A 24,660-nucleotide genomic window follows, 5' to 3' on the forward strand; every position below is an offset into this window, starting at 1 on the left:
GCTACTTTACTCAGCTCCTAGAATATTGTATTTTGATTTGGTTTGGCCAAATTCAAAGACTGAAAGAAATAAAAATATAAAGATTACCTCACATCTAAACAAATAAAAAATACTTTTTCCTGCTTTTAAGCGTTTTACGATTACTCAAGAATGAAATAAAAACTGAATTTTGGAGAACTCTTCTTTTCTTTTTCTCCCCCCCAATTGTTGATTCCTATTTGTTACTATTTAACTCAAAAGATTAATTAAACAGATGCCTATTGCCCTGTACTGCCTTCTCAAAAGCACATCTAAACCAAAAGTACTCGATGTCCATCCAAAAATCATAGCACAATAAAAACAGGTTCTTCTTGGTTAAAGATTGGCTTAAAAATGTAGATGACTCTTCACAAGGAAAGTTTGGGAGAGGGGGGGGGGGGGGGGGGGGGGGGAATTGTATGAGAAGAAAAGTTCTTGGCATGGTGGCCGCAGTGTGTGAGTTTGTGTGCGTGTGTGTCTATGCGCGTGTGTCTGTGTGTGCTATGATGTAACACTGATGTGATTTAGAGGTTGGGAAGCAGAGATGAAGCAGAGTGTTCTGGATAGGAATTCATGGCTGGCTGACCCTGTGCTGAGGCAAAAGAAAAAGGAACAAGACAGGAACAGCCTGGAAATGAGAAGACCAAAACGTGGCTCTGCATGACAAAAAACAAATACGTCTCAAAAATCTGAAAGGAAAGCTATGAGAAAAGAGAGAGAGAATCTGCTGTGCAAACATCTGCCTCTGTATATTTCAAAAACAAACCGAGGCTCAGTGTCTGGTACATTCAGAGTGCATTCTAATCTGCTCAACAAAGCTGACTATGATGAGAAGCGTGGCCTTCTGTTTCATCAAATCATTCCATCTCCAGTGAATACATTTGATTGTTTACAACAATTTACAGGCTTTTATTTTGGAAAATTATTCTATCGTTTGGCACAAAATATTACCGGCATTCTGTTTGGGAACATTATATTGATGCTTATGCCGAGGGTGGGCTCCAAGGCAGTTCAAAGACCCAGATCGTGCTCAAATCGCTACAGCAGACAGGCACTGTCAGAAGCAATCAGGGAAACATTTGAACACTTTTAGATGCTTCTCACATATATGCGCATATCTGAATGTGAAATTTCTTGTTTCTTGTGGTTAAATTCTGTTTGCACTTTAGAATAAATCGAAATTAGTCACACGCAGAAAAATGCCAGGAAATCTCACAAAGAGAGAAGAAGCTGATTGCTTTGACTCTGTGTGGCAAGTGAGTTCACTGTGAAATTGTGCCTTAAATCACAGGGACACCAGGTATCCTAACAATAAACTCTTCTAAAAAGAACCAGAAGGAAAAAGTTTCTAAGGTTTGTAAGGAAATTACCCCAAAACTGGGTTGTTGATGACCACTATTCAATTTCTCAAGCTTATACGGTAAGATGTTTATGTGCTCAGTCTTTAGTGTTAACTCATTGCTGTCCCCCACAGGCCCGAGTATCTTGATGCACGCTCAATCATCCAGCTAGACCTTTTACAATGTGTGGTCATCTCCACAGTTGTATATTTTCTCACTTGTGCCATTCGGACAGCAATTAATGCTTAAAACATGCTGCAAATGGAAACTTTGACAATGACAAAAGGTAGACAAAAATCTACATAAATGACTCAACCACTTTACTAATTAACTCATTACCACACGTTGACTAATGTCCTCTCTAAACAAGAGATAGGTGTGGTGTGTACCAATCAGCTTAACACATGGCTTCACTATTATAAGGCTGTGTGTGCGCGACGGCAGAATTAAATGTGTGTTCAGACAGGTAGTAGCCACGAGGTTAGGCTATGTGCTTGTAGTTATCTGTGTATGGGATCAATCCCAGGCCAACGAAAACCACACTGGACCATTGTTATAGAAAGGGGGGAGGGACAGAGCCCTTGAAAAGCACCCTAATCTGGTGAGTGCAAAGTTGAGCAGATGAGTGGAATGATCTCTACAGAAAGGAGAAACGGGATGATATGGAGCTTTGAAGAGTCATGTTACTTATGTAGCTGATATTTGGTTCTGATAAACCACATGAAAATAGGACCTGCATACTGTTGTGAATCACAGCTTCACAACTTTGTTTAAATGCTTTTTTTTTTACTAGGGTGTAACTAGCGCTTCCACAGAGCACAAATAATCTAGTACAAGTAAACTTGTACTTGTGTGTGTGTGTGTGTGTGTGTGTGTGTGTGTGTGTATATATACACACACACACACACACACACACACTAGGGTAGTTAAACATACCTCAAGTGTAAAATACAAAAACAGCTCAACTTCACATTGCATCTTTTACCAGTCTAACATAAACGTCATTAGTGTTAGTGGACTGATTTTATTTACAGCAATTTGTATTCCTTCAACATTTCTGATTTAAAGACATTCTAATCATGTATTGATTGCTTTTGCTCAACATTTCTTGAGTTAGCCTGCCACCTTTTGGAAAACATAGGATCATTTAATATCCATAAGAACTACTGAGGAAAGTCTGATTATTTAGACAGTAAGGGTCTAATTAGTCCCACAAACATACAATAAAATGTGTCTGCTGTTAATTTAGTACTAAAATGGAACAGAGTTTAACATTAGATGTTCTATTGTTGTCAGAAATCGACAGTATCTAGTTATTTAGTTTATAAAGACATTAACAGATAATAGAGTAATATTATGTTAATTACAGAAAATAATGTAGCGTCACTAATCTTGTAAACTAAATCATCCTGTGATTTAGTTGTTTAGCGTCAGGTCCATTTTCAAGCTTGGGAGCATACTGCTCTCTAATGGTCATTACAGAGAACTGCATAGGGTCTGATGCAGTGTATAAATGTATGTCAATGGGTATTTCTTCTTGTAACAAGAAGTTTATCAGCATGAGTGTTTCATACGTCAAAGAAGAGAAGAAAAAGAAAAAAAAATACTAATGTTTCTGTTTCATCCATGTAAAAACTCCCAGCTAATATAAGGTGTTAAGTAAAAATGCTGTTTTTATGTTCCTAAATGAGTGGATATTTCTTTTTAGGTAAAAAACAAAAAACAAAAAAACATTAATAATGTAAGGAATTTAAAGACAAACTGAATTTTAAGGTCTTTTGCAGCAGCATTCACCATATTCTGTAAATGTATTTTATTTACTCAACATTTATGTTCTGTTAATCCAGTATTTAGCATGTTACTGCGACAAGTCTAGTATATAAGCATACAGTATTTAAAAATATTAATACTTTAACACAAATATTCACTTTATATGCTATATATTAAATATAATTAATAATTAATATAATTATTTACAACAACAAAAGGCTTATTAAAAAATATATATTTTTTTTTTAAAGTCTAGGTAAGTGTTTTGAAATCAGTTGCAGTAGTAGTGAATTTCTTGACCATGAACACGGCAGCTGGCTACAATAATGGTTTACATTTTTGCCTTACAAGTCAAATTTCCCCAGTCTGATGCTTGGAGAAGCCGCAGATCCCTCTGTGGCTGCGTCACCAAGGGCATCATAAAAAAACATTCCCAGCGTAAACACGCGGAACCATCTGCTGTGGCGATCCCTTATATATCTAGTTATTTTTTCCTACTATGAAAATACTTTAATACAATTCTCAGAATGTTTAATAAGAATAAAATTCAAGGTACTGTCGCTGAGTAGCCACATTTTCCTCCTTTAAAAGATCAAAAGAAATTTTGCTCGATAAATTATTGCCTTAAAATACAGGCCACTGCTTTGAAGGTGTTTACCTTCAAATCATGAAGGTGATAACTAATCTTAACTGTAGCTTTCAGTCTTCTTTGACAAACATTTGACTAACAGATATCACCGGTGAACTTTTCTAGGTTACTTACATAAAGAACAATTTTTGCTTTGCAAGTTTTCTGAAATGCATGTTTAAATATGCAAACGAGGTAGTAAGCATCCCATCATGCATGTCTGCACAATTCTTGGTATGAAAGAAAAAACCTTAACAAGATGCATTTTTTCTTTAATTTTATTGAACACAAAATTTCCGGCAGAATGCAAGGTCAGAATGTTTTTTTGCCTCAGTTAGTATTCAGTATTTACAATTGCGACAGTGGGCAGACAGACAGAAGAGTGGCAGCCTACAGATTTTTTACCTGCAGCATAGAGCTGATGTTTACACACACACACACACACACAAAGCATAAGAAAAAAAAAAAAGAATAGGGAGCTCTGGATCAAAGAGAGTGACCAGTGTTGGCAGTGGAAGCTGAAGGCTCCTGTCTGACTGAATAAGAAGAAGTTTGGGGTTAGACATTTGTGTGCAGGGGATTTATTCTATTCTCTGTGAGATAGAGAACCTTGAAAGGATGCTTTTCATCTTTTTGAAAACCTGAAAAACTCCTCGAGTAGAACTAGATGTCTTTATTCTTACTGAATCAAGTGGTGGAGTCAAAGGAAAAATCCAAGGCTGCTTCTGTGTCGTTCTTGTATTTTTGAGGCTTTGAACAAAGGCCTCCGGCTCACCCGATGTGACTTCACAAATGAATTTTAGGAGGTGTGACTGGAGTGGAAAAAGTTTTCATGTACAATACTTTCACAGGGGAAACAGTGAGGTTTGGTCATGAGACCGCACCCTTTTAAAAAAAATTACAATTCAAAGCTGTGCAAGGAAATCACGTTTCTTTTGAAGCAAAATTGCGCAAACAGGACAAAGTTACACAACACAGGGTCAATACAATTCATTAAGCCATAAATAGTTTTTACATAGCAAAAGTGATTACGTAGTAGTATCCTTCTAATATATGTTGCATGCTTGCTTTAGACAAATGTGTTTCAAATATTATAGAGAATGTGAGACCTGAGCGTCAATGTGCCTTGTACTCCAATGTCAGTGTTTTCGAAACATCTTTGTAATATGGTGCAAGTTTTCAAGGATTGCAGCTCAGTTTGCCCCGCCCCCAAATCCGTTTATTACAGTTTTGGCCATGACTTGTATTAGTTATGACAGGAGGTTAATTATAAAGATCTACACCACGTGTGTATTTAGGCATTTGAAATTTCAATTTATTATGACAGAAGCGATGACCAAACATAAATACTGTATACAAGACCAAATTATAATAAACCAGAATTCTCCTTCAGCAAGGACACTGCAAGCACTCATAATAACACAATGATACAGCCATTTAAGACTTATATGAGACAACAAAGCTCGGCTTAATTAACAAATCAAATGCAGTAAATGAAAAAGCAAATCAGCAGGGAAATGGAGATGTGAAATGTTTAATGCAGACACTGAAAGAAACTGATTGCATGCCAACATTTTCATATTTAAAGGCACTGTGTCTTTCCAGTTTGCTGCTGTCAGACTTCTGTACATCGGTGTTGCTAATTCTGTCGCATGCTATCAGCTACATGTTTCACAAGCTATTTCAACTCTATGACAAAGGACTCAATGGTTTCACACATTCAGTGTACTAGCTTGCAGCCTAAAGTAGGAGGAACACTGTACAAAAAAGGTCACACATAGTCTCATTACCTTTCAAATCCATAGCAGTGTGGAAAAAAATGTTTTCGGTGAACTTCTAAACATATGACGAGATCTTTCATTTCCAAGGATACATTTAATTCCTGCTTAAAAGAGGCCAAGTTCGTTAAGATTTGATGAAAAGGTTAGAGTGTACATTCATTTCAAGTTACTAATCCAGGTTTTTAATCACATTTTTCTTTAGAAATCCTTATGGTCTGTGACAGATTGGATATTTTTATTGGTTTAAAAAAAATCTGTGAATTTAGGCGTTTTCAGACCCACTGCTGCAGATGTATAAAATCAAGCATCTTGGCCACACAGTCTGGTTTTAGAAACATTTGTGAAAAAATGGGTCATTCTAAAGCGCTCACTCAATTTGAACGTGGTACTGTAATAGGATGCCACCGTTGCAACAAGTCAGTTTGCGAAATTTCTTCCCTTTCCCCCAATGAGCTGTAAGTGGTATTACAAAGTGGAAAGGTTTAGCAACCACAGCCACTCAGCCATGACTTGGCAGACCCTATGAAGTTATAGAGCAGGGTGCTGAGACGCATAGAGTGTAAATGCTGCCAATGCTCTGCTGACTCAATAACTGCAGAATTTAAAACCTCCTCTGGCATTAACGCAAAATCTGTGCACCGGGAGCTTTATGATATGGGTTTCTATGCACAAGCATCTTATGTCTTTGTACTGTACATGCTCACAAATTTCTGTAATGATCAGAGAATGGTTGATATTAGGTTTCCTAATAGAAAGAAGCAGTTACAATTATAGACTGGTTACACAAAAAGCTCAAGATGATCACTTAACCAACTCATCTACAAACCTTCAGACATTTTTAATAAAGTTTCCAGCAACTAGACTTTGTTGGTAAATGCAGTGGTAACACAAGCTCACACTGAGTGCAGCTGTGGTGCAAGTGTAAAAACAACAGCTGAGACGATTAGACGGTTAAATCACTGACAGGTAAGCGAATCTAAACATGCTGAGCTTTTGAATCTCCCGGTGAGTGATGGAGGTTAGCCCAGTCAAGACAAATCGGTGTCAAATATTCAACAACCCTAAGCTAAAGTTCAAACAAACAAACTGAACTGAACACATCTGGCCTCTGAGTCACATTTAAGCCCAAAGCTGTCATGTAAACAGCTGGTCAAGAATGCTTAAAGGAGACCTCTAAAAGGTGACTTTGAGGTGACAGCATGTGAGAGAAAAGGAGGCAAAGGTAAATTTCCTCCATTAATCTAAAAACGTTAATGGGTTTGTGTTGTTATATACTGCTTCCAAGGTACACTCACAAGGACTAAAACTAATGGTTTGCTGTAGTCAAACAGTGAGACCAAAAATTATACACAGGAAGTTGCATTATTTTCAATGTAAGGTAGAGAGCAGACAGTGTCAAATATTAGTTGCAGATCTATCTGTATAGCTTAATTTACCGAAGTACTACCCAGAAGAAATAGTGGCCATAAGTCAGATTTCCATTATTTACATCCTGTAGCATCCCATTTCATTGGTCCCATTTATTTAATATATAATCAATGATCAATCCATCTATTACATTTGGTCACATGTTAACTTGCTTGAGCTGGTGAAGAGCGAAAACAGTATTAATAATGATATCGAGTATGCAACAGAAGTTTTCACCAAATTCAGACAAAAATAAGGTAGTAATTCTTCGAAACAAGACTTCATCCAGCCTTGAAAGCTGGACTTTAAGAGATGTAATCACTGCAAAGAAACACATTTGTACTCTTCTGTATTCTTCACTGTCACCACTTAATTTAAACCCAACTTGTCTCCTGAAACGTAAGTTTATATACACTTAATAAGCAACTTAATAATAGGTTGCACAAATACATTCAGTCTAAATGTATGCATGATCACCTTCTCTGTATTTTACCCCAAACATGTGGATGCGTGTAATTCAAATAATGCACTGCTTATAGACTTGCCCTTAACTCGGAGCAAATCTATAAAATAATTTGTAAGCATGCATTAGCTATGTGTCTTGTAAAAAACATTAGATTGCTGTATATAAATGTCATTTTTAGGACAACAGGGTTGAAACCAATTAATAGTAGTACTTATAGCATGATACAGTTTTCACTGGTGTTTTCTTTCATTTATCATGGCTTAGGCTACATCTGGACCAGACACACAGAGACAACAAAAAAAAAAAAGTCTGAATATGAACCAAATGACAGCAACACATACAGAAATACAGTAAACTTGCAAAATCAGGCATGCTAATGTTCTAATCTCTAGCACTGGAAATAACACATAAAAAAAAAGCTAAATAGGCAGTTTATCTGCATATTATTCAAACACAAAAAATATCGACAGAAGAAAAAAAAGACCCATTTTTTCATAATGCATTACCATGATGATGACCATACTGCATAAAGAATAGTAGTATCGGTAATGTACATGACTTACATGTGTGTACATCATGAAGGCAGTAATCAGTGAAGTAAAGCTACAGTCCAACCATGTTTATCTACAGGAAAATGTCGATTCTTCACCGCTGATCAATTTAATATTAAGTCAAAGAAAGAAGGTGAATTACAAGAGATCTATTTTTTTTGTGACAAATAAACAGGTAAACTTATGTAAAGGAACTAAGGCAAGTGCATGAGGTCTTTACATATTCCTGGTCAGAAGACACTGCAGAAAGAGAAAGAGACCAATGGTTTTCTTTTTTCTAATTTTTTTTTTTTCAGTTGCTTCTTGTTGGTTTTTCTAATGCAACGGGGTGGTGTGTGAAATTGCTTTGAGGTTTCAGTGACTGTGACCAACCCCTTTTAACCTTAAAACCCAACAACCCAAACCCTCCCAGCCCTACGTGCCCTCTTCTTCCTGCTGCTCACGGCCAAGAAGATTACGCTTTACTTTCGTTGCCATTCATCTGAGGAGCCTCGTTGGGAACTGTCTTCACTTCGGCTGTGGCATTCTTCACCTCTGCCTCGCCTTTAGTGCTATCATCCTTCACAGTCTTACCACTACAGGCACAAATGTAAGAATGAGAGAGACACAGAAAGACAAAAAGAGAGGAGATTCTGTTAGCAGCAAATCACTAAGTCTCTCTTTCACAGCTAAACGGTCTGTTCTGAGCTGCCTTTTGTATCATTTTTCAAAGAAAGAAGGGAGGGGGAAATTGGGGGAAAACATGCAAGATGCTTTGAGGGAATTTGTTTTCCCTCCTGGAACTGAATGCATTTCACACATAATGGGATCAAGCTCACTATCCTAGCCAGACATCAAATAAAAGTACATGGATGTCACAGCTACTTTCAAGGAACAATGAATGCTGATGTGGAATGAGACAGGGCTGGTACAGTAGGCACAATGGATGAGGGAATGAAAGACTGAGGCATAACCTACAACACAAACTACAATTCACAAGAGGATTACATGCCATCTGGACTGAGCTGAGACACAATGGAAAGAGACTTTTGGGCCATAGATCATTTAAGTTGAAAACTTTCTGGTGTTCTGGCTCGGATTTTTCTTTTTTTAAGGGCATTGCTTTTATGTCTTCTGTACCGTGCTCCTACTGTGCCTTAGAAAAATAAGGCAGGGACAGTGCAATATATAAGATCTGTAAATATATCTAAACCTGACTGCCTTCTTAGATGCCATCTTATACATTTTTGGTGTCAACTCCTTTAAATATGGTGTAATTATTCATATAAACTGTAAAGCTCCACTAGCATCCTCCAGTGGCTGAACTGCTTATTACATTACACAATTAAGTTTTTGCTGAGCAGTCACTGAGAATGTACAAAAAGGTAAACATAGCCTGTATCCTCTTGGGCTAATAAATGCTGTCAGCAGGATGCGAGATTATGAAAATAAAAATGTTTGCAGACTTGACACTTTTCTCCCCCCAGTGTTCCAAGAAGGAGAACTTTTTTAATGTAATAATATAAATGCACATTACAGGAATTTACATTTTATTTGTGTCCTGAGGGGATGACCAAAAGCTTCAGGGAAATGTTCAGTTTAAATTCATGTTACTGTTAGTTTTCGAGAGTTTTGGGGATGGGAAACTGTGAATGGTGCAGATGAGGCTGTTGGATGCTTTGAGTTCTTTTGGCTCAGGTTCAACAGTCTTAAACTGCACTGGAATCTTTCTTTTAGCTATTTTTGCAATTAAATTTTTTAACTGAATTGCAACAGTTTATTCATTTTTTTTCGGTCTGTTAGAAAAAAGTCAGCTGGACGTTGCTTTAAACCCTCTCTGGAGCTCTCTTCACTGAGTCAGTGTCCGATTGAAGTTCAGTCCTGTTTTCTGTCTCTTTTTATCCCTGGGCATCTTTTTATGATTCATTCAGTTGTTCATTTTTGTTACCAATGAAAAGATACCGACAACTCCTGGAGAACAAAAAAGCATCTTTTCTTGTTTGTGTTTGTGGAATCAAGACTTATTTTCTCCCAAAGAGATTTATTATGTTGTAGAAGCCAGAACTGCATTGTGAAATCAATTTATAAAGTATTTTCCCCTTCCCGAGTTTTCATTTTCTTGCACAGTTCTTGCACTTACATGCTCATCAAAAACCTAAAACCAAAACATAATATTAGACAAAGACAACCCGAGTAAGTCCAGGATATAGTATTTTAATGATGCTTTCATGTATTACCTTGTTTTATGTGAAAAAGACAAATTTTGGCCCTTTGTTAAATCCTGAATTAACTTTGATTAAATACATTTTTGGGAAAGCTGAGTTCAATTTCACTAGCTACACCCAGGAAAGATTACTGCCAGACCTGTTGAATCCAGCGTGTCTGTGTGACTGTGTCTTAAAAAATAAGGTCGGCTAAAAAAAAAAAATCTCAAAAGGCAACACCTCATGCCACAATCTAAAGAAAAACAGCTGAGAAACAAAGTCATTGACATCTATCGGTTTGGAAAGGGTTAAAAAGCCATTTCTAAGGTTTTGGGACTCCAGAGAACCACAGTGAGAGCCATTGTCCACAATGGAGACAACATAACAGAATCCCAGGACTGGCTGGACAACCAAAATAGGGTCACAAAAGAACCCAGAATAACATCTTGAAGAGTTAAGTTCAGTCTTCACGATTAAACAAATAAAGAAATAAACTGGGCAAAATTGGCATCCATGGGAAAGTTCTGAGGTGAAAACCACTGCTGACCAAAAAGAACAAAAGAAGGAAAAACCCGCCAAACATCTTGATGATCCCTAAGGAATCAAAAGAACATCAGAGCAACAATCAAACATGGTGGTGGTAGTGTGACGATCTGGAGCTGCTTTGTTGCTTCAGGACCTGGACCACTTGCTGTAATTGATGCAACCATGAATTCTGCTCTCTACCATTAAATCCTGAAGGAGAATGTCTGGCCATCAAATGAGTTCGGGTTATTCAGCAGGACAACGATCCTAGACACACCAACAAGTCTACCTCTGAACGGTTCAAAAAACTCCAAATTTTGGATAAAAAACTGCACTTTGTGTTTACTTGGGTTATCTTTGTCCATCCATTCACTAGCGCTTATCCTTTTCAGGGTACGCGTAGAGGGCGCTGGAGCCTATCCCAGCTGTCATAGTGCGAGAGGTAGGGTACACCCCGAATGGGTCGCCAGTCTGTCGCAGGGCTAATACATAGACAGAGACAACCAATCGCACTCACATTCACCCCCCCATTCACACCTATGGGCAATTTAGTGTTTCCAAGTAACCTAACCCCACTGACTGCATGTCTTTGGACTGTGGGAGGAAGCCGGAGTACCCGGGGAGAACCCACGCAAACACGGGGAGAACATGCAAACTCTGGATTATCTTTGTCTAATATCGAAATGTATTTGATTTTAAATATGTGACAAATATGCAAAAAAAGAAGAAATCAGGAAGGGGGAAATACTTTTTCACTGCACTATACAGGTTTGCATTGTGCAATTAACTATATAAAAAGTTTAAATAAAAATGTATTTTCTGCCATCTATTTCCACATTTTCACTATACTAATATTCCACACAGCAGCAGTCCATTGTTTGACATTAGCACTGTACTGTTGCTCATTCAAAATTCTGCCTATCCTATTAGAATGACCAATTAACCTAACAAGTGTGTCTTTAGACTCTGGGAGGAAGCCGGAGTATCCAGAGAGAACCCACGTGGGGATGGGGACAACAGGCTTGACATGCCAGCTGGGGTAATTGAACCCAGGACCTTCCTGGTAACAGGCGACAATGCTAACCACTTAAACCCTCTCTTCTATAATCAACTTGCTTCAACTTTTGACCTTTACGCAGTAGAATTCACATCTGTGAGTCATTTATGCAGTTACTCCAGTTTCAAGTTACTCTCAACTTCACTGAGAACCAAATTACTGATCATTGTGAGTCTAACTGTATTTCAAGCACGTGCAAGCTTCTAAAGAGCTATGCAGGGTATTAGTCACTTTTTAAAATCATTCTTACATCATCAGAAACTATTCACAAGTGCACAATTGTATTGGCTGTTGAGTCAAGGTCACATTAGACACATCATTAGATCAATGTTAAAGATACATTTAAAATCTAGGAATAATAATGAGTGTAAAACATCTATTAATGATGAATTCTTAAAGCTACATATTCTATAGTCTGCTCTTATTTCGTCTCTTCTGTTAAAATAAGTCCAGAGGAGGGCTCTACCACTCAGATATCCAATAAACCCACAAGAAGTCTGACAAGACATTTTAGTGTTGGGATGCTGAAGAAGGATCACCACATAGATCAGTGGGAGAGCTGTGCTTCAGTCCTGTCAGAGTTATGAAGAAAAATCCCCCTGATGACAAGTTTGGTTTTATCAAGGTGATGTTGAGCTGACAAGAGCCCTGCTTCCAACTACCTCTCAACTCCCCATACTTCATCACTGACATCTTCCTCTGGCCATCCAAGTGAGTAAAGTATGAGATGAAGAAGGCAGAGAAAGAGGAGTGGCTGTCAGTAAGCCTCTGTAATTTATCTTCTGCAGCTTCCTCGCCATACTCAGACTGTCAGAAAAATCAGGAAAATCTGCAAACTCGTAGGGCCAAAACTCCAAATAATAACCTGTCATACCGCCACTGAAACGACAGCTTCTACAAGAATTAAGACAGAAAACAGAAGTGTCTGGGAGAAATTTGAGGGACTGACAGTTTTCTTTTGGCCTTCACCATCTATTATCTTATCACAATGAAGAGGACAGAGCACAGTAAAGCTGCTGCTTGGTGAATTTTTTCATTTACTTCAGCGATTTCAACTGAAAATTCTTCTGCCGAGTTCACTACACGAAAATTTCTTATGGCGCAGCAGGACTTGAACCCCAGCTATGGCAAACTAAGCACCATTAACTGTATCACTTACAGTCTATTAATTGCACCTAGCTTAGGTTGTAGTCTCTGGCATTCACCTACTGCTGCTTGTTTTAGGAGGTCAATTAAAAACTACTTATTACTTACAAAGACTGACATGTGATATATGATTTTAACACTGTAGGGATGAATTTAAAGCTTTTGATCATATTTTTCTGTTGCTTATGATAAAACAAGCACTCAGGGCTAGATTTAGAGTCCCGATATTTGCACAAAACTAAGGAAACAATTAAATCCTGTTTTAAACTGAGTCTAGCACTCGTAAGATGGTACTTGTAAGTCTTTTTCACTCAAACTTGCATTTTGCTGTTTCACAAATGGCTTTAGAGCAAAGAAAACCTTTTAATTTAAAAATATAAACTTTTTAAAGCAATTTTAAATACTGTGATTTTACAGATTTTGCAATATGTTTACATCATCAGCTAATTTAATTTAAGTTGTAATCTTCTGTACATGAAAAAGAATTAGATGTAAGTTCCAGCCTTGATCTTGTTTGATTCCATTTCACCCATGTTGAGTGCACGGCTTCTCAGCTTTTACGAAGAAGCCAAAAACCAGAACACTAAGGAGTGGGAAACTCATGTGCATGCAGCTTAAAGCAGGAAAGACGTGTGCCTACAATGTTCAAGTAAATTTAACCATCTAACCCATTTACCATCGTCCAGCTATGAATGTTTCAAATACCTGCAGTCGGCACCAATAAAAATAAAAGCCCGGTTTAATGAACTGATTAAAATGATTGAATATATTTTTTGTATATTAGGACAGTGGGTATTGCTAGATGCCCCAGAATGTGAACAAAATGCATCATTCTCCTACAATCTGCCCATGATGATGAGGAATATGAGATGGCTTAGATGTATGGTAGGAGACAAGCTGTCTCTACTACGTGAATAAACAAACAGGTGGAGGAAGGTGGTGGATCTTGGTTGATGACAGGCATGCTGGTAGCATGCTACACTGGTAGCATCCCAGTAGATCATTATCCTTGCTACCATTAAAGGAAAATTCCACTCTTGCATACTCCTAAAATTCATAATATTCTTGAATAATGTGCAATATAGTGTTAAAAACAATGGGTACATGTTTTTAAAAAAGACTTAGGTTTACTACTCATGCAATGTTTGAAAATGTTTACAGCCAAAGCAGTTTTCTTTCTTTAAATTGCATAATTATTTTAACAGTTTTTGTCTTTAAATTTAGGTGTGCTGCAACTGTTGCTGCTGGAAATGTTTTTAACCTCAGCTGATACCAGGCAACAGCCCAACATATTTTTAGGGAATAAAAAGACCCATCAAAACCTCCAGTAGGGGGAGAACTACTTAAAAGCACTGATGAGTCATTTAGATTTACCTTTTTTTTAAAAAATAAATAAATAAATGTGGGATCTTTCACAATATAATAAAGAAAAAAAGAAGTTTTTAATCTCAGAAACATGATGGTTTGAGGCTTTGAGAATAATGTTTTTAAGATAAACACAAGTACAGTCATTTCCACTATGACTGCTATTTGGTTCCGTGCTTTGGCCTCTAACAGTTTATATTTATGACTGTGAATTATCATTAAATAAATAGCAATGGAAAGACTTTAGGAAAATATTGAGACCAGGAAATAAATTTAAACTAATTAACAAGTTTTAAGGAATCAAATCTTGATCTAAAGCTGCCTGCTATTTTCTGCCACATGCATGATGAGTGCAAAACTGCTTGGGGAAGTCTGATAATACATAAGTGGAATTTTCCCTTTGAAATGGAAGAGACTTATGAGCTAAAGGGATGCTATCAGGCTCAAAGAGATACTTGGAAAAATACAGATATGGAGGTGCTCATACTCATTTTGGGCTGGTGTGGTCGAGTCTGTGCACGGGGCATTAGGAACATCCTTGGTCGGGCCGTCTACTTGTGAGTCCTTATTCTGGGTGCTGTCAGGGGCTTTGACTGAGTCGCGCGGACTCTGTGGCCCATCAGCATTAGCAGAGGGTGGGCTGACTAGCTCTGATACAAGGGGTGTTGGGTCGGAAGATGCGACAACTTTAGGGGTGTCGCTCAGGTCAACCAGAGGTCCAACATCAGGTTGGGGGTTAGATTTATGCGAATTGGCTGTAGGGCTGTTTTTAGGGTGAGACTTGGCATGGGCCACTTGGGTTGGGCTGGAGGTGTTGGTTGTTAGTGTGGTTCTCTCACTAGCAGGACTGCTTTGTGCCGTGCTAAAGCTCTCAGTAACTGAGTTAGCAGCTGTGGAGGACAGCAGATTTACCACCATCGGCGTGGTGTCTGCAGCAGCAGGCCTGTTTTGTGGGGAGAAGTGGGAAAAACAAGGCAGGAGAGGGAAAGATAGGGAGTTGGCACAGGGGAGGAAGCAGAGGGCAGAAAAGTGAGGGAATCAAGGACAACAAGGAAAATAAAAGAGGTAAAAGGAGAGTGCAGGTCGGGGATAAACAAAGCAGATTAGGTTTCTATTGTGCTGCAGTAAAAAAAAGAGACTACACAATCAAAATGTTAGCAACAAAATATTTGTAAGGGGAAAACATAAAACAATCCAACAATAAACTATAAAGGGAATGGAGGGAGTTTCAGGATTAAGATGCTCGGATGTCTTTCACAAGCAGTTTTCCCAGCAGAAGGCGGTGTTTGTTCTTGCTTTGAATGTGTCTGAATGATTTATGCACCTTGGCAAACTCACTCAGAAGGAGATTCGACAGCGCTCGGCTTTGAAATGAGACGACTGAAGTTTCAACGACAATGTACTGTGATAATTGTTAAGTTGGTTGCTGCGCTTGTTGCTTCTTGTTGCAAAAATAACATTTGAATGGTTTGAAATTGTGCCAAAAAAAAGGAAGTCAAGCAAATGTATTACTTTCAATATAAAATGGCAAAATCTGGAAAGTCTTAGTTAAGAGATGACCCAAAAATGCAGCCTACAGCCTGCATCGTGGTTCTGTGGCCGTGCATATAGACCAGCACTTGCAGAATCATTTCTATTGAGTGTTCACCGTAGGCAGTTAAGTGTGATGCATCATACATGGTCATACATACTGTATAGACAGCGGGACATTTTAGCCTTGCATAAAAAATGCTTATAGCAGTGTAAATTACCAGCACTGCTCTGTGGTATGTATAACAGTCCTTACAAAAGAACTGGGTCAATATTTGAATGAAAGCTGGGCCGGACCAACATTATATTTGTAAAATGTTTCTGCTCAGAGCAAACCAATGATTTGCTTAATCTCTCTGTACTCTTGACACTCACTCAGGTTCTGTCAATGGCGTGGTCTCGTTGGGCTCGGTGGCACCTCCTCCTCCTTGGTTTGGAGTGTTTTCTTCCTCTGTTCTCACTTCAACAATAGGCTCCTTACACTCATCTTTGCTGTTATCCAAAGGAAATATTGTTACCAGGGTAATGAATTAAGTGCACTTAAATAGGTGTGTTATTTTTCAACCCTACAAAGAGAAAAATCTGGCAGTAACAATGTCAAATGAACAGGTTAATTTTAGTCAACTAAAACATACAAAAACCCATCAATAGCACTTTAAGCCGTCAAACGCACTCACCCTATCATCCTCTTTGATCATCCTCCACCTGCACTGACCTGTAAGCTCTGATTGGTGGTTTTCCCTGAGGCCTTGTGTTATCATCACACTGCTCTCTGATTGTGCTGAGCTGTGTGCATTGCTGGGACTGACCTGTTTAAACGCAGGGTGCTAAATAACGCTACAACTCTCACGATGCACTTTCACTAAATTTGTTTTGTGCGAGCTGTCAGAGCTGAAATATTTATTTGTTGCATTCGGAGCTGGCGAGATGACGGACAGTTCGACGCATAGAACAAAATGTTTGATCAAACACAGGCGAACATGCAGTAACTGCATTTCAGCGCCATTAAATATTTACAGTTGGTGCTGAATAATTGAGGGAATTTCCCTAAGGATAAAATATAAAGATTTGCCTGCTTTCACTTTAGCTCAGCACCTTGGGAATTTGCTCTTTTGTCTCGAACTCGTGGGCAAAGACTTAAAAACATGTTTTTAGCGTGTACTTACATACATCTACCCAGGAATTAATGGAGTCTAATAAGCCCTCATACTAACAGCTCTTTTAATAACCTGGTCGCAAAATAAAACTATTATTTCAGAATTGTATAAGTTAAAAAAAGAAATTTGGCTGACTTAAACAAGTAGTTTCAGTCTGCTTAGTTAGACTAAACCAATGTCTTTTCATCGTAGTACATCAGATACTGTTGTTCTGTCAGATACTGCTGGCCTCACAGAAATACACATTAGTGGTGCTTTAGGATGGGTGTTTAGTGCACTGGTTAACAATCCAGCTGTTAAAGAGTGATAAAATCTACAAGTTTCTCAGCTCTGAGACATGTCCTGCTTTGTTTTGCCTTGTTATCGCTCCATTACTGGTTTCTTTTGTAACTCACATTTTATTATGCTTTCACCCGCTGATTCCATTTCAGTTTAATACTTGCTGGGTAAGGTTTAGGACCCAAAACTACTAAAACATAGAGTTATTCTGCTCCTTAATAAAATGAATCCTTCACCCTGAAAAAACAATAGTCGAGGTTTTTTTTTAACGTGTGATTGGAACAGAGACTTTTCTTATCTTTGCTGTAACCAGCATTGATTTGTATTTATGGTTCAAAAGACACCTTTAAGCCCTTTAAGTATTTATTCTATTTTTTAGCTCTTCCTTCTTCTCAGTCAGCTCCTGAGAAATATGTTGATATTTGCTGCAAGTCCAACAGCTACACTCTAACTTAGGTTCTCTGATGATGGGTATTTTTGAAAATGTGCTAATTCTCTGTAGGCACACCACAAATAATCTGTGTTCCAGTCAAAAGATGACGCTTGCTTACGTGAATGCCGCCTTGCCCTCCTCGATGTCCTTGCTCTTTGCGCCTGGGCCAGCTTTCCCACAGAAGTTAACAGCAATGCACATGAGGAGCCCGCACTTGTTGAGGAAATAGCAGGTGACATCCACGCCCACCAGCAGCAGGAAAAAGACAACAATAAGGATGCCTACGATGGCCCCGGTGCCCATGCCTGAGCCACCATCCATGGCGTCTGAAGGGACAAAGACAGGTAGAGGGGATATACAAGCAAAACAGGCAGAAGAGGAGAAGAGGGTTTAAATATAGAGAAGAGGGGATGGGAAGGAAGTTAGAAAGAGAGAGGGAGAGAGAGATGATGAGGAATGCAATCAGGCTTTTAATACAGTGCTTCAGGTTTCAGTCAAAACCTCAGATGTGTGTCGCTCTTTTCAGAGGAGAGTTGAAAATGAACGGTGCAAGAGGGACTGATGTAATTTCTAACAACTTTATATTTATTCTTGACATCCCCGGTGGCTGAAACACTACATTCAATTTCATACAGAATCACAGAACTTGCAAAGACGAAAACAAATCAAAACAAATACAAACAGACAAAAATATCGGTAGCCTTCAAAGGGCTTCTAGGCATATTCTTGTTCTTGTCACTAGGCGTTTCATAAAAGGCTTGTAACACATTTATAGACATTTGTGGACTGACTATTAATATTTGCGCCTTAGGTGTCAATATGGCACCATTAAATATAAACATTACATTGCATAAATATTTTTACAATAAGCAAAAATGCCTCGAAAACTGCATGAGGGGCAAATAAATTGCGATGACAGTCTACTAGGATATATTACGACACAGGAAAACAATGTTGTAGCAGAATATTCTATGTGTACTCATAGTTTTAGCAATTCACTTTTTTTTTTTTTTTTTTTTTTTTAAAACACCCACCCAATCATTTTGCCAGTTTTAATCAAACTTATATAAGGTTATGAAGGGTTACCTGAGCAGCATGTGTGAGCAGACAACACATTTCTAATTCAGCTCTGAAGGCAGAGTACAAATACAAGTCATTTTCTCCTACAGATTATTCCCAATAAACAAACGCACATGCAGATTATAGAGAGAATGGTATAAAAAAGGTATAAAGATGGATTTTGGAGGTCAAGGCCAGCTTAGACAGCTACATTTTCTACCTTTTTTATCATTGTGTGCAACCAGCTGCTTGCTGGTCTTTAGTAAAAAAGAGAGAATTTAAGGGGGGAAAAAAAGCACGGAGCATGCATTGTTGTATAATAACATAATAACAGGTCTGTGTATGTGTTAGTCCTCGTAGGGAAATTAATCCTCTGCATTTAACCCATTCACCCAGTGAAGCAGTGGGCAGCCACCAATGCAGCGCCCGGGGAGCAGTGTGTAGGGACAGTACCTTGCTCAGGGGTACCTCAGGGTAGCCGTTGAGTGGAGTCGAACCCCCGACCTTCCGATCATGGGGCAACCACTCTACCTACTGAGCTATCCCTGCCCTCAGTAGGTAAGAGTGACCTCAGTCTGTGAACTAGCGCATCACACCTTTTATTAATGCTTGATTAATAATTAACAAATTGAGTGATATTTTATGTAAATTGTAATTATTTTAGAGAATAAACTTGGAGCCACAGAATTCGTGCCAGTGCAACTTCACTGCACACTATGACTTACTGGATTTCAATCTTCTTCTGGAAGAAACAATAGATCTGATTGATAACAGCAACAGAATACTGGAGAAACTGTATAATTGTTAAGAAAAAAAAAGTGAATAAACTGCAATGCTTTGGATAAAAATGGAAAATCCTGTTGAGGAAAAGAATAAAAGGGATTCACTACTCCACTGAAAAATGTGGATAAGTTAAACTAACAGAAAAAACAGAAAAGACAAATAATAATAATAAAAAAAACACATATTTCCTTGACTGAGGTAATCACAGTAAGCAGGATTTGTGGTAACCAGGTATAACAAGATTTCTTGTAATAGTCAGTGGACACTTAAAGACATAAAGTCAGGCCTTCCTCAACTTTCATCTGGCTTCTTACTGAGACTGTGAGAAACAAAAAGCAATATCCGCTTGTTCATCCAATGAACTTAATGTTGTTCAACGAAAACACAACATTCAGGTGTATCCGAGCTCAGACCTATTTCTACTTTATCATCAGAAAGAGGTGGTATTTATAATTTTTGCAGCCCACTTCTAGTCTTATGGGTCAGTCACACTTCAGCGTGAGCCATAAGGGAGCTTGGTGTTGCAAAAAACTTGTAGTTGCCCGGTGATTCTGAGACAGGTCACCTGGCAACGTGTCTCCAAACAATCTTGGTCTGGCCTGGAGTGTCTGCAGTCACTCTCAGACAGACAAGGAAAAATTTGCAAATAACCGCAGTCTAATTTATAAATGCAGACAGATTACAAACATGTTGCACTTAATCTGAGTCAGTCTGCTCCAGTGAATGAACCTCGTCTCCCATGTGTCTGTTAGCAGTAGGAGACTCAACTCAGCTGGTTGTATTCCTAAAGCAAGGCTGCGAGCACCTACACAACTACATCACTATTTGTTCAGACGTTTTTGAACTTGTGTTTCAAATCTCTATCGTCTTAGCTTGACTTTGAATCTAAGTAGTTCGTTTGAAATTATGTTAAATGTAAATTTCTGTTCACGCAGATCATTTTTGCTGACTTGTTAAAAATATAATTACTGTGTTATGACAGCTTGCATGTAATTGCCAACTTGACCCCACTGACAAACCTGATAACAGACTCACTCCATCTTATTGCCATTTTAAGGTTGTCACGATGCACTAAAGCTACTGTAAAGATGACAGCTGACTGTGAGCGGTCACAGACCTCGTCCTCCGTCCTTGAAGCAACGATTTCAAAGGCAACAAAATCACAAATTCCTTGCGCACAGTCTCCAGCCACGGTTTTCCCCAGGGTGACTGTAGCCTTACTGACCACTACAAGTGACATTCACCCATTCACACCGAAGTTTAGTGAAAGCCTCACAACCATACCTGAGGCAAAATTCAAATGAACAACCTCTGGACTGGAGAACCTGGAAAAAAATCTGATAACATCAGAACATCCTGTATTGGCTCCATGTATTAACACAATGTTTCCCAATCAAGGCTTGCATTTAATATGAAGATGATTTAAAATCAAAGCTGAAAAGATGTTTGTTTGTGTTCAGCGTGTAAAGTCAGAATTATAGTTCCAACCCTGTTATGTTTGTTATTATGGTATCTACCGTGCCAGTAGGCAATCAAATTGGAAGACCTTCAGTTAAATTAAAGCCTCTCTTACATGTATCAATTTGGCTCTGCTTCAGGCAGTAAAGACTGCTGTAATGGCTCGCCAGGGTCTGATAAGGATCAAGGGCTCATCAAAGTGTCTGAGGAGAATGTGAGCACTGTGCAATTTGAGGACCATCTTTATGTTAACTGTGTATACCCTCAGCCTTGGATATGGGAAAAAGGGAAAGGATCAGCCAGTGACAAATATGTTCTGCAGTCGTGATTCACTGGAACTACGGAACGAACCCCTATTTATAATGGCCTCTGCACAGCCTGCAGCGTATTCTAAAAGCTTAAAGTATAAATAAATGACAGCAGCGTTACCACTGTAAGGAAGCACTGTGAGCTGCGCTTTCAGTTTTCGGCCCATTTTGTGGTTTCACACATTCTCTACTCTTTAGATAAAAGGCCAAATATAGATAATGTACTGCCACATCAGTATACACTAGTTACTCCAGCAAAACAGACTTTGATCTGAAGTAACCACAACGAACGTGACGATTTAGTGTCAGTTCCATTAAATCCATGTGCACTGGCGTCTAAAACTGTCATTTTGTACAGCTGAGTAATCACATGGGGGGGGAGATATATATATATATATATATACAGGGAGTGCAGAATTATTAGGCAAATGAGTATTTTGTCCACATCATCCTCTTCATGCATGTTGTCTTACTCCAAGCTGTATAGGCTTGAAAGCCTACTACTAATTAAGCATATTAGGTGATGTGCATCTCTGTAATGAGAAGGGGTGTGGTCTAATGACATCAACACCCTATATCAGGTGTGCATAATTATTAGGCAACGTCCTTTCCTTTGGCAAAATGGGTCAAAAGAAGGACTTGACAGGCTCAGAAAAGTCAAAAATAGTGAGATATCTTGCAGAGGGATGCAGCAGTCTCAAAATTGCAAAGCTTCTGAAGCGTGATCATCGAACAATCAAGCGTTTCATTCAAAATAGTCAACAGGGTCGCAGGAAGCGCGAAGAAAAACCAAGGCGCAAAATAACTGCCCATGAACTGAGAAAAGTCAAGCGTGCAGCTGCCAAGATGCCACTTGCCACCAGTTTGGCCATATTTCAGAGCTGCAACATCACTGGAGTGCCCAAAAGCACAAGGTGTGCAATACTCAGAGACATGGCCAAGGTAAGAAAGGCTGAAAGACGACCACCACTGAACAAGACACACAAGCTGAAACGTCAAGACTGGGCCAAGAAATATCTCAAGACTGGTTTTTCTAAGGTTTTATGGACTGATGAAATGAGAGTGAGTCTTGATGGGCCAGATGGATGGGCCCGTGGCTGGATTGGTAAAGGGCAGAGAGCTCCAGTCCGACTCAGACGCCAGCAAGGTGGAGGTGGAGTACTGGTTTGGGCTGGTATCATCAAAGATGAGCTTGTGGGGCCTTTTCGGGTTGAGGATGGAGTCAAGCTCAACTCCCAGTCCTACTGCCAGTTTCTGGAAGACACCTTCTTCAAGCAGTGGTACAGGAAGAAGTCTGCATCCTTCAAGAAAAACATGATTTTCATGCAGGACAATGCTCCATCACACGCGTCCAAGTACTCCACAGCGTGGCTGGCAAGAAAGGGTATAAAAGAAGAAAAACTAATGACATGGCCACCTTGTTCACCTGATCTGAACCCCATTGAGAACCTGTGGTCCATCATCAAATGTGAGATTTACAAGGAGGGAAAACAGTACACCTCTCTGAACAGTGTCTGGGAGGCTGTGGTTGCTGCTGCACGCAATGTTGATGGTGAACAGATCAAAACACTGACAGAAACCATGGATGGCAGGCTTTTGAGTGTCCTTGCACAGAAAGGTGGCTATATTGGTCGCTGATTTGTTTTTGTTTTGTTTTTGAATGTCAGAAATGTATATTTGTGAATGTGGAGATGTTATATTGGTTTCACTGGTAAAAATAATTGAAATGGGTATATATTTGTTTTTTGTTAAGTTGCCTAATAATTATGCACAGTAATAGTCACCTGCACACACAGATATCCCCCTAAAATAGCTAAAACTAAAAACAAACTAAAAACTACTTCCAAAAACATTCAGCTTTGATATTTTTTGGGTTCATTGAGAACACGGTTGTTGTTCATTAATAAAATTATTCCTCAAAAATACAACTTGCCTAATAATTCTGCACTCCCTGTATATCTATATATATATATATATATATATATAAAAAAGGGAAGCCAATGTCTTTTTCAAATGGAGCAAAGCAGTAACTGCCACACTGAAGTATCATACTTAAATGTGTGTGACAGGTAAAGAGCGAGCAGAACTGTTAACATGCTCTTTACAAAAATTCACTGGACCTTAAACCACATATATGTCATTTGGGGTAACCAATTTACTCGTATGCAAAACTGCAACGAATAACTGCCATGCTAATCTTTGACTGATAACATACAGCTTTACTTTATGAGATGTCATAGTATGACATCACACTTTCTGACAGTGATTTAAATTGCCTACAGAGTGATGAACGCTCATGCCGAAGATGAAACCTTATTGGGCCAGTTTATGCCACTAATATGTCAAATGTAAGTACTTTATAAAAGCACCGTGTAAATGTGCCATTAAAAGGAAACTGAAACACATAAATTAGACCAAATGAAAGCTCCAATTCTCTTGGCCTTTGAAGTAGAAACAATTGTTGACACACATATCAGTCTTTAAATGCTGACGGGAGCGCAGCTCATGGACAGCTATGCTGCAGACTTTGCAGGAAAAAAACATTTTATGCCGCTTAAAGATGTTATGTTTGTGCTTACTGCACTCTGATGCATTCACAAGTGAAAGAACTGCCCTGGGCCAACTGAGACGTTTAATTCAAATCCACTATCTTCCTCTTTCTGGCTGGCCCGGTATGTAAACCTTCAATTTCTTTGATGGTTGTGATGAAAATAGCAAGAACATGCCAGAGTTCTGCGTACTTATAGGTGACTACAGTGGTGCAGAAAACACTTGTTTTTTTCTCTGCCCATTGCTTCATTTGCATTTTAACAGGCACAATAAATCATGTGCCATGTATTCAGTGCTGAGGGGGGGGTGGTTCTTACCGAGTGCTCTCACTGAGGGAGAAAGCACAAATCTACCTGTCAGGGTGGACTACACAAACATTTCTCTTTACGGGCTTGTCGGGTACAGTACTGAGACGGGTTTCCAGACGACTGCTGATAAACAGACCGCATGTGATAAAATATTTCACTACACACATTTCTGAGAAATCAATAAGACTGCCAGATATGTGCAGTTGTACCCTGATGAAACACCTTTATATCAGGAGTTAGATTTGAGTCCAACCGTGCAACTCTGCCCGTGGGTTGCAGTATCTTTACAAACTTGTGCTGTAAAACACGCAGAAATGCAATAAAAAATCTTCCAGCACTTGCTTTACATTTGATGGATTAGTTCAGCCATAAGTAAAACAGCCAAGTCTAAATAAAAAATATTAATTTTAGAGTAGAAATACAGTTTAAGACATTTTAACAACATTTATTTCACCAGAGGGCCCACATAATAAATAGTCTCAGAACAGTTTGTGTTTGAGATTCAGTGGAATGCTGAACATTGCAGTGATTAAAATAACCATATGCATGCAACAGACT

The 24,660-nt window shown here is 38.7% G+C and overlaps 1 protein-coding gene across 6 annotated transcripts in view; it reads right to left on the reverse strand.

The window, feature by feature from the left end:
* Positions 1-4,018: 4,018 nt before the first annotated feature.
* ncam1a (neural cell adhesion molecule 1a) overlaps positions 4,019-24,660 on the reverse strand; it is a 261,649-nt gene continuing 241,007 nt past the window's right edge. For 4 of the 6 annotated variants that reach the window (XM_084940841.1, XM_084940836.1, XM_084940837.1 and 1 more), the window contains 4 exons: positions 17,755-17,962; positions 16,143-16,259; positions 14,725-15,180; positions 4,019-8,536 (listed from right to left, as the gene is read on the reverse strand). In XM_084940841.1, coding sequence (XP_084796967.1) covers positions 8,416-8,536; positions 14,725-15,180; positions 16,143-16,259; positions 17,755-17,962 — 902 coding nt within the window. In that variant the 3' untranslated portion in view covers positions 4,019-8,415. The remainder of the gene's footprint in view (positions 8,537-14,724; positions 15,181-16,142; positions 16,260-17,754; positions 17,963-24,660) is intronic. The other 2 variants (XM_084940839.1, XM_084940840.1) reach the window with 1 other exon arrangement.

The sequence above is a fragment of the Perissodus microlepis genome, chromosome 10, assembly GCF_051167445.1.
Source record: "Perissodus microlepis isolate ML-2025 ecotype Zambia chromosome 10, ASM5116744v1, whole genome shotgun sequence".
NCBI lineage: Eukaryota > Metazoa > Chordata > Actinopteri > Cichliformes > Cichlidae > Perissodus > Perissodus microlepis.